Raw genomic sequence first — 11467 nt, 5'->3', positions numbered from 1 at the left:
ATTCATTCTTCAATATATGTTTTAAATAACTTCAAATTTCAAGTTCGAATTCCAAAAATCATATTTCGAGTACGGATTCCAAAATTCAAATTTTGAGCTCGAATTCCAAAATTCAAATTTCAAAATAGAATTCCAAAATTCAAATTTCGAACTCAAATTTCAAAATTCAAACTTCGAACTCAAATTCCTAAATTCAAATTTCGAAATCACATTCCAAAATTCAAATTCGAACTCGTTCAATTGTTAATGAGCGTTAAACGCAGACCCATAGTATATATTCGAGTACGTATGACGTAGTTTGGTTGGTGCTATGTAGTTTTACGCATCAGGTCTAAGGAGGCGGTGGACTCACGGCGCAGGATAAGCTTCAACTTGTCATCCTCTTCGAGGTCGTCCTCGAGAGAGACAGCACGGCTTATCTGCGTCCGGCCCAAAGCGCGCGCCTTCCACGCCTCTAACCTCATAATCTGACAAATACAAAAAATAATAATTAATAATGTAACACAAAATCACATCAACGACAACTATCTTTATCACGTAATATAAAAAAGACAACTTTTTTTGATAATTTAAATTTTAAATTAAATTTTTCGTGATAATAATAGTTGCACATCAAATATCAAGTTAGTAGCCAATACTCGTGTCACAGTTGAATTTTTCTCAATTGACATAAACTAGACAATTTTTTTTAATTTATAATTAATGTCGATTGAAAAATAAAAATTCAAAATAAACAATTACAACTAATCTACTAAACAACACAAATAAGTGCACCTACATATTTCTACTTCTAATATAAAACTTTCAATATTTTGTTACTAGAAGTTTGGTCACATCAGAGTAAAACATAGAAACATAGTTTTGAAGGAAAGAAAAACATTTTTTTTTATATTTATTATAATAAACACATATAACCCTCTGTCATATCTCATTTCTCTCATTATGGTTGTAGTGATTATAAGAAAATTACGAAAAACTATCACAAATAATTAAATCTGAAAATTCCCTAAAATATAACATCAGATGTGCCCAAGCCTTATACATTCAAATCAACGATACAAAAACTAGTTCAGAATAAATCCATACATAAAAAAAAACTATCACCTGAATACAAAACAACACATCAAAACATACAAGGTAAAATAACATAAACTAAGAATTACATAATTAGTAGATTTACAATGGCGATACAAGAACGTAATTGTCATCGGTCACTATAATATTTGTGCAGCTATATCCGCAGTGGAAACCCACCATATAATGAAAATGTAACCACCACCTCGTATATAAAAATACATAAAATATATAGAGATAAAATCATTGCTAAATGGAAACGCTAACAATGATCAATAATTACAAAACTAATCCTTTTCATTATATTATTTTATTTTTTTAATGAATTAATGATATATTAATTTATATAAAACTTTAAAACATATAGTTTTCACATATAATAGAAATGGGAAGACTATGTTCTACATCTATGCCAAATTTCAGCAAGATCCATGAAGCCGTTCTGGACATACCTTCTAAAAAACATCCATCCATCGATCCATCCAATCATTCGCATTTATAATTTTAAGTTACAGAACAATATGTTATTTTTTAGTTCAGAAACGAAAGTAAATATTTTTGTGAACAACAATATACCTGTCTAAATGTTAATTATGGCTTAATGTTTACTATAATTAAAAAAAAACAGGTTAAATGACAACAGAAACATGCGGAAAAGGAACTAACTTGCTGCATGCACGATTATTGGTTCATTTTGTCTTAAAAAAAATCTAAAACCTGAACGTATATCTTATTTTTTTTAAGTTATAACCCATTCCCAACAATGTAATAACCTATTTATTTTTTATATATGTACTTAATCACCAAAACAAATATAGTCAGCAGTAAAGAAACCTACCTCAATCGATAATATATCCTGCCCAGCGCTTTTTGTGTAATGATTCTACAAAGGTGAAAAAAGCTTGAAAAAAAAAGTGCAAAAGCTCTATGTCAAATATACTACTAATAAGCAATTTACGAGAAAAAAATAAAAACATAAACAACAATAAGCGTAAATATGCACTCTTATATCTTCAAAATTGTGACAATTCAGGTAATATAGACACAATATTTTTTTAATTTATTAAAATAAAACCTTAAACATCACACAGTAAGGACTGTGTTTTTTTTTTAAAACAATTAATAAAGACTAGGAATATTGTATCTAATAATGATAAAAAATCTTGTATCTTGACATGAAATGTAAAAAAAAAAATTCTGACAAAATTGTTGAAACCCTCGAAACAGACATAAAAATTATAATTAAAATGAGATACAATAAGCAGTCTTTTTTATTAAAGCAGTTCGTATTAGATAGGAAATTAGTAATTTAAGGCGAAGGTTTTGAAGAAAAGCTTTATATACATACATATTGTTATTTACAACATATATAAACAGAAAGATACATAAGCAAAAATATATTGAAAACAAAGATTAAATATACATATGTTACAAAAATGTATAATGTATGTAAATGTATAATGTATATGTATAATGAAAAGTTATCAAATTAAACCACTAAAGTAACCCAAGTATACTTTGTATACTCCTGTATTGGGTAGACGTCTCAAGACAATAGAATAAGTTTCACAATTTTTTTCTAATTGTTTATTATTTTTCTAATGTAGATTACATTATTATCATCAAATAAACTTTTATTTTTAATAAACTAAACTAATTAAAAGAAATAATAAATTGTGGAATAAAAATACATCGCGGTAAATAATAAATAAATGTAATTTAAACTTGTTTTAAACGAAAACCCCCGCCTTAAAACAATTTATTTTCTATTTAATTATTTGTCCTACGAAAAAACCAATTAAAATTCTCTGCAATAAATAAATGCTAATTCTTCCTCAAAAATTATAATTCAATTATTATTATTATAATTTTGTGAGAAAAAAAATTATAATTCAATATTCATTAATAAATGAATTATAATTTTCTCTTAAAATTATAATTTAATTCTAATTGAATAATAATAAAAAATAATAATCAATTTATAAATTAAAAATTAAATTGAAAACTTACTCGAGCCAACGCCAGGGCTCGGCGACTGTTGCTGTGAGAGGTGTAGAGAACTGTGCATTATGAACAAAATTAATTTCGATATACCTTCATGCATGTTAATATGTGAAATATGCTTTACATCAAAATTAATCTCCAATAGATTTAAATTCCCAATCATTAAAAAGAAAAATGTTATGTTAAAAGGCAATATTAAAATAAAGTCCAATCGCGGAGGACGAAGAATTTCGTACATTGAACTGTCATTACCTGTCTCTGTCACTCTCGCGTAAATACAATGAGTCTCGCTCACACAGATACAATGGCCGCCGTCCTCAGGGATTGTAAACCTCTTGTGATTGTGTGATGTGAATTGTGAATCGGATTCAGATTTTTATTTTTTTATTTTTTTCTGCCGAATTAGTAGATACTTGTCTAGATTTTTATTACTTGTAGTATAAAATCTAAATAAATAATTTATATAATAATAATAACTATATTTCATAAGTTGGTAAATTTTCTTTCTCCTTCAAATAATTCATGTAAACCGCACTAAATACAAAAATGTTTGTGACCACTGTCAGTAGGTAAAGAGGTCATTGTACGAAATTCTTCGTGCTCCGCGACTGGACTTTAGTATTTACTAAATCTATTGGAAATCAACCGACACAAACATGAAATAATAAATAAGCAGTTTATTATGAAAAGGTTTGTTTTTCATTCATTACAATTTATCCAATTTTTTTATTAACGAAACCATCCTATGTAAAATTTTGATAGACTTACGTGCTCCTATGCACACTGTGACAAAATTTAAATCCATTTATTAGAAGAAATTACTGCCAAATATTGAAATTCAAATTTGAAATGTTCCTAAATTATTTTAAAAAAAAAGTGTGGGTTATTTGAAAAGCGCGTTAAATGACAAAGCGTTAAATGCAAAAATACAGTGCCTTTATTATGTTTCGACTGCAATATTTTGTATTGAAACTTCTCATCTCTTACATTATCTTTGAAAGAAAAGAGTAATTTTAACTTTTACTGCAGTCAAAACTCATTTATAGTGAACACTTTAACTCGTGAATTTACATATTCCCTTGAAAAATAAAAACAAATTAAGCATTTAAAGATGATTGATAATACAAATGAAATGACTGAACAAGACCCCAATATATATTGATGTTATTATTTTTAAATTCAATTAAATATTTACATACAAACGAAATATAAAAATAAAATTATTTAATTATTAAAATTATTATTAATTTATTAAAGTTTTAAGATATAAATATTAAATTGTTCAATGTTAAACTTAAAATCTACACTAAGGGGCATTTTGTGACCACTTAAAGATTGTAGGACAGTTAATTTTACTAATTTTTAAGAATAATAACTAAGAACTTTTTTTTTTAAATAGTTTATAAAAAGTAATCAAATGCACTCGTATAATTGTGTATATTATAATGAAATTACCTCAGCTCTTAATTCAGCGATTTGTTCTTGCATTTCGCGAACACGTTCTGAATCATCAGCGTTGATTCTCAATTCACCTTCGGTCGCCATCATTACATTCTGGAAATGTAAAAAAATAATATATATGTCATATTTGTATGCGAATTCATAAACCAATGATCGAATTATTACGAAACTAGCTTTTACCCGCGACTCCGTCCGCGCGGAAGAAAAAATAGAAAACGGGGTAAAAATGATCCTATGTCCGTTTCCTGGTTCTAAGCTACCTGCTCACCAATTTTCAGTCAAATCGATTCAGCCGTTCTTGAGTTATAAATAGTGTAACTAACACCACTTTCTGACTATATATATAGATAGATATAAGATTTGACAGGCTTTTTCATTTGAAAAAATTCCAAAGTGTTCCTGCTTTCAAAAAATATAATATATTATACTATTAATGAAAACGACATATTTCTTAAACATATATATGTATATGAAGTTATATTGTCTTTGCCGTTACAATTCATACGAATTCAGCTAACACATAATTTATTTATGAGAAAACAAAGATCCATTTCAAATAGTAAATACTAAGAGATAAACAATACAATGATGAATCCAATAATTTATGTAATTTACCTTCATTTTATATTCTGACACTTCTGTTTCAAGTTCAGCTATTCTTTGAGCGTCCTCCATGTTCCTGATGTTTGCTTGCATTGAATCGTACTTAGCCTGAAATTTAAATATAATGCAGTTTTAATACATACCCAAAGACAAACGGAAGATGTTCAAGAATTGAACACCGATACTTATAAACTGTTTTTTATATTATTAATTGGGAGGAAGTGATCGCATATATTATATACAAGTGCCACCATTCTAAATCTATAAAGATTCTTCAAAGAACTATCTTGGTGCCAGCTAAAAACCAGCGCAGAGGCAGTTTAGTCTGTCCCTGCTTCGCTGAGCTGGCTAGATTTTGTCACACTATTGTACCAAGTTTGTGCCTTGTATGTATTTTTTTGATGTGAAACATCAATAGGGATCGTTTGTAAACCGAATCGTTGGCGTGGCGACGCTTGCCGTGGCGACGGGTCGCCAAGCTATACTGAGAGGTATTTAAATCTCTAACATTATCTTTGCTCTGAGCAACGCTACGGGTCGATAACCAAACGGGTCGTAAATTCCCTCTTCTCCCTTATATGGCACCGAGAACCCGGCCTGAATCCACCACAATACGACGCTTTCCGCCCTGTCGCCGGGGACTTTCCACAGGATGAAGGAACCACAAAGGTTCAGCATGTAATCCCGATAATTGAACTGATCGGAACCTCGAACATTTTAAATCGTTGCTTTGCATATATATTAAGCTACTAGAAAAACTTCAATATCGTGTTTTAGAACTTAAATCAAATTGATGTGAAACATCTATAGGCTCACTTGTAAACTGAACTGTTATACATATAACTTGTACACACACGATGTTTCACATCTGCCAGGCGTCCCATGACGGCTCACATTTTTTTTCTTTCTTATTAACAAACAATTAAAATCTAACCTTGCTCTCCAAATCAGAGTATTTATGTTGGAATTCCTTCTGTCGTACTTGAAGTGCGCGTTCTCGCTGCAAAGCCGCGTCAAGACTGTCTCGTAGGAGGCGTGTCTCTTCATCTTGGCGTTTCAATTGATTCGTAGATACTTGCACTTGAGCCTCTAATTCCATCACCTGGAATAATACGGAATTACGATTAAAACGCTTGTTTCACTAAGCAAAATCGCATCGCGCGTGCATTTTTTATAGAAATCTCGCCGCACAGTAGATTCGCTAGACTAGTCGCGCTAGTGGAATAAATAAACATATGCTTGAATAACACAAAAATAATAAAAAAAAAGAAATTTTAAATTTTCACAGGAATTACATCATATCTAAATCGCTTAGCATGATTCCAAAAAGCATTTTTATAAATTAAAAAGTAATTAATTAACACTTTTTGTTTAGTTTAATACATTCATTTTCGCGCAAATAGCATAAGGTAAATCACATTAGTCGCTCTCAATTTCAACAAAATTATAATAATTAACTTAAAATAAATTAATTAACCCAGTTTCCAACATAGATTAACTTATTTCACTGTCAATACACTTGTATTAAAACAAAATCGCATAAACGAATAACAAAATAAGTATATTAAAGTGTATCGCCAGTGGAAATGACATCTGTACAAGTTCACCTGACCTTAAGTCTTAGTTCTTTTAGTTCTGTAAGAGCTTCCACTTCTCGTATCTTAGTGGACATCAGTTCTTCCTCCAGTTTCTGTGTCTCCGCGGATCTGCCCTCCCATGCACGTAATAAACGCTTCGGTGTTGCCATAATGTCCAACACCACTTTGGAATGTACAGGAGACGGAGGAGGTATAACTTGCTGATGCTCCTAAGGGTGAAATTTTATTTTTATTACAACTCACGTCCCAGTAAATTGTAAACCTCATCAGTTTTCATATTCATTCCTCCGTAGACATTGAGTGTTGCCAAATGAACCTTCACAATTTTTATCATATTGAAATTATGAAATAAATATTAAAATAAAATTTACAAAAAGAATTTTTTATGCATTGTTTTTAATTGAAATTTTTTAAAAAAAATTTAACAAATTCATGAAATTTAATTTAAATGGATTTAGAAACTTCTATTTTTTTTTATAAATAATAAAATGAAACATTAATTTCTATACTAATTGTTATAATTTACTAACTTGTAGATGTCTTTTCCATGCGTCAGAAAGTTCAGTAACGCGCTGACCCAGTTCTTTGAGTGAGAGATTCGCTTCCGCCTCTCTCAATTTCACTGCAATCAACTCATCCTTCCAAAAGAAATTAAAAAAAAAAACATTAGTTTAACCGTGCAATTCCATTGCTGTCTCCTAATTACATATACATATTATCATTCCTTTCATTCTTTGACAAAACAGAGAGAACAATAGATGCTAATGTAAAAGCAGTCGGATTGCACAGTACAAGTATGACATTAAATAGAAACTAAGCCTATTTGATAAAAAAAAAAACTTGAGAGGTGTGTTGGGACACCCGGATGGAACGAAGTTCCTTTTAATTAATTAGTGAAGGAACCAATGTTTATTCTATGAATAAAAAACTTAAGTCTTCACAAGAAGTACATTTTATTTCTATGAATTTTCGCTATATATTGTCACGTCGTTGCCATGGTGAAGTAGCGCTCATTCGTCGTTAACATACTTACTATAGCAAAAAGTGTCGTGACAACTTTTCGTAAGAATTTTTTCCGTCTAACCCCCTTTCACAACGCGCGATAAGGAACTTCGTTCCAAAAATAACCTACATTCCATTGAAACCATAGAGTTGTCACTTTTAATGTTTTAGAACTGATGAACTAATTAACAAACAAAAAACATATATACATAAATACATTTTTGAAATTTGCCACATTTGTTCAAACAGTGACATCTAATAATTATATTTACACTGTGGTTATATAGACTAAAATATGCCTAAACTGGATAGTTTTAGAAATATTACATACATACGGATCAAATTGATAACCTTTTTTTTTTTAAATCGGTTAAAAATCGATTAATTTCAGTAAAAGGTGATACTTTAAAATACGAGAAATAATTTAATATTGACACGATACGCATTACTGAGGGTCCTGTTATAATATGGCTATTTTATAAAATCACATTTAACCCTTTACCTGCAGATGAGCGACATTATTGTCCACTCGCTGCTTCCTTAAACTCTTGTTCTCATTTTCTAATAATGTGATTCTTTCTAGTAGTTCTCTTTCTGCCGCTTCTCTTTCCGCCGCATGCAGTCTTGCTCTAACAAGCTCCCGCTGAAGACAACGAGCTAACTCATCCTCTTTCGCATTATTCTTTTCAACACCTTCCAATGACGATTGCCTTGAATTTTTCTGAAATGATAAAAATATTTTTTAAACAATTCATTGTATATTAAACACTTCTAAGTACAAAATACATTAAAACAACATTAAAAATTATAAAATTTAAAGTTGTTAAAAGATTATATTGTTTTTATTTATCTTATTAATAATTATAAATGCCAATGTTTAGATGGATGGATGGATATTTGTTTGATGATATCTCCAAAATAACTCAACAGATCTTGATAAAATTTTGCACAGATGTAGAACATAGTCGGAAAAAACACGTAGAGCCGAGGGTGCCAGCTAGTTATTTTATATTTACTGTTTAAAAAAAAATATGTAATACATATAAAATATAGCTACTAAACTGAGATATAATTAAAAAATAGAGTATACAGAATCCCGGTTGAATTTAAAAAAAATTTACTTTACCTCGGCAATAGTCATTTCTAAGGAACGTATTTCATCTTGTGCCACAGCTAGTCTTTGCTGAGCGTCCATGTTAGCTCGACGCAAAGCTTGTACCTCCTTCTCAAGTGCATAGGTCTCTTCCTCACCTTCTGCACGGTCCACTTGACCCTTAACCAGTCTTTCCGCTAAGGCAGAACATTCTTTCTCCTGCAGCTCAACACGTTGCTTCAAAAGTCTATTCTCTTCTCGAAGGCACTATAAAAGAATACATATTATTATCTATATATATAAAAGAAAGTTGTGTTAGTTACACCATTTATAACTCAAGAACGGCTGAATCGATTTGACTGAAAATTGGTGGGCAGGTAGCTTAGAACCAGGAAAAGGACATAGGAATTTTTACCCCGTTTTCTATTTTTTATTCCTTGCGGACGGAGTCGCGGGTAAAAGCTAGTTGTAAATATTACAAATGCCAAAGTTTGGATGTATGGATGAATTTTACAGTGATAGACTCCAGCAACAACATCAGTTGTAGGAATTGTCCTCGCTCAGTGAAATACCACGACCTTACAGAAGACAGACGTCAAGTGGAAGTAATTCCAAGTACAGTCTGATGAGTGTGGTGTCGGAGGACTAATTTTAGTCCTCTTTCCCTTCCCATTCCTTTTCTTATAAGGAGAGGATGGGAAAGGGATGTGGATTTAATGGAGGAAATAGCATAGGAAGGTTAAATATTCTCTTTTTTGCGTCCACTTGGGGGTAGGCAACGCATCTGCAATTGCAAATGTCTATAGTCAGCGGTCGCTTCGCCATTTGGGCGCTTGCTAGTTTGCTACCTTGTAGTATAAAAACAAAATCTCCTAATAAAACTGCAACTTATCAACATTAAAAATAATTATTTAAAACTTACTCTAAGCACTGCGATATCACTTTGTTCCTTAGTTTTAATAACTGTGTATTCTTTTTCTAATTTCTTCATTTTCTTTTGATTGACAGTTATTGAGAACACAAGTTTCATAAACTCATCCTGATTAGCGTCCGCTTTTGCCGGCAATTCTTTCTGCAGATACTGTAATCATTGTTATCAATTAGTTATCAAAATGATAAACTGATAACGAGTGATTATTTAGATATGAGACATAATAAAAAAACATAAAATATAATTAAGTTAAATGCAGTGTTTCAAAGCAAACTGATAAAGCCTGACAATATTATCAAATACACGAACTATTATATTATGAAGTTCTGTAGATTTTTTTTCTTACTCAAGTAAATAAAAAGTCAAGGGATGTTTATTAAAATTATAAAATAAAACTTTGAATATATTTGAATTTTTTTTTTAGTTATTTAAAAAAATTGCTATTAATCTATTTGTATAAAAATCGATGATAGAATCCAATATATAGAGTTATTTCATTAATTATTATTAATATTCATAATACAAACAAAAAAAATTTAAAAAAAAATTGCCTCAAAATATTTTTTTAGAATCATGATTTAGTATTTAAAATTGATAAATATTTTTCTAAATACCTTTAATCAACTTTGCTATTAAAAAAAAACAAATTATAACTTACTTTCAATATATTTTCCATATCAAGTGATAGCAATTCCTCTTTGCCCAAAGTTAGTAATGCCAAAGCAACTTTAAACACAACTTCAATGCCCTCAGATAGAAAGACATCCATTATCCTACACGCTAGTGGCAGAGACAAAGTCGTCGTAAACAATGTCAGAAACCAACTACTAGCATAAATTGATGTCGCGAAACTCTGAAATAAATAATAACAAAATTAATATAAAAAAAAAGGATAATCTCCATCCATACATATTTGTTTTTAAATCTAATATGTAAAATTGTCGTGTCACAGTTTTCGTTCCCGTACTCCTCCGAAACGGCTTGACCGATTCTCATGAAATTTTGTGAGCATATTCAGTAGATCTGTGAATCGGCCAACATCTATTTTTCATTTATTTTTTTTAACTGAGCGCGGACGGAGTCGCGGGCGACAGCTAGTATGACATATATATTTTTATAACATGTCTGGTTTATATTAAGCCAGTACGGTAGAACAGTAGCGCTGGCCAGGTATGGACTGTTTTATCACTTGTGCCATTTAGTATTTATATTATGCCAGTTGTATACCAGCGCTGATTTTTAGCCCTACTGTCTTACTGTACTGGTATAATGTAAACCAGATATCTCTTTTTTTGCAATTAACAAATTACATATAATTTTTGGGCATTTTTATAGATGTTTGTTTGAAGATATCTCCGGAAAAACTCAACAAATCTTGATGAAATTTAGCATAGATGTAGAACATAGTCTGGAAGAACACATAGACTTATTACATTTTTTAATCTAGCACTTTTTTTACTTATAAAATCTCACCTGTGATTGAAAATGATAATGCAATTCGGGTAAAAACTCCTGAACCAAGTTCTCGAGTTGGAACATGCAAAGACCTAGTTCCGCCATACTGGGTTTGAACATGTCCCTCATCCTATGCTGTTGCATTATAGTAACAAGAACCGCAAAAGCTTCCTCTTCAGGCATCTGGAAGATAAATTAAAACTTTAATAAAATAATTACGAAAATCGTAAAAAAATTACAATGTTT

At 30.4% G+C, this 11467-nt stretch overlaps 1 protein-coding gene across 5 annotated transcripts in view; it reads right to left on the bottom strand.

Moving 5' to 3' along the window:
• Nucleotides 1–237: 237 nt before the first annotated feature.
• Nucleotides 238–11467, bottom strand: part of LOC106717320 (ecotropic viral integration site 5 ortholog) — a 44354-nt gene continuing 33124 nt past the window's right edge. For all 5 annotated transcript variants that reach the window (XM_014511164.2, XM_045686079.1, XM_045686077.1 and 2 more), the window contains 11 exons: nt 11240–11404; nt 10425–10619; nt 9758–9916; nt 8869–9102; nt 8245–8463; nt 7271–7378; nt 6755–6949; nt 6077–6244; nt 5155–5250; nt 4534–4632; nt 238–467 (listed from right to left, as the gene is read on the bottom strand). In XM_014511164.2, the coding sequence (XP_014366650.2) occupies nt 309–467; nt 4534–4632; nt 5155–5250; nt 6077–6244; nt 6755–6949; nt 7271–7378; nt 8245–8463; nt 8869–9102; nt 9758–9916; nt 10425–10619; nt 11240–11404 (1797 nt within the window). In that variant the 3' untranslated portion in view covers nt 238–308. The remainder of the gene's footprint in view (nt 468–4533; nt 4633–5154; nt 5251–6076; nt 6245–6754; nt 6950–7270; nt 7379–8244; nt 8464–8868; nt 9103–9757; nt 9917–10424; nt 10620–11239; nt 11405–11467) is intronic.

The sequence above is a fragment of the Papilio machaon genome, chromosome Z (assembly GCF_912999745.1).
Source record: "Papilio machaon chromosome Z, ilPapMach1.1, whole genome shotgun sequence".
NCBI classification, from domain to species: Eukaryota; Metazoa; Arthropoda; class Insecta; order Lepidoptera; family Papilionidae; genus Papilio; species Papilio machaon.
The sequence above is the reverse complement of the archived record's forward strand: the minus strand, read 5'-3'. Positions and strand labels throughout refer to the sequence as shown.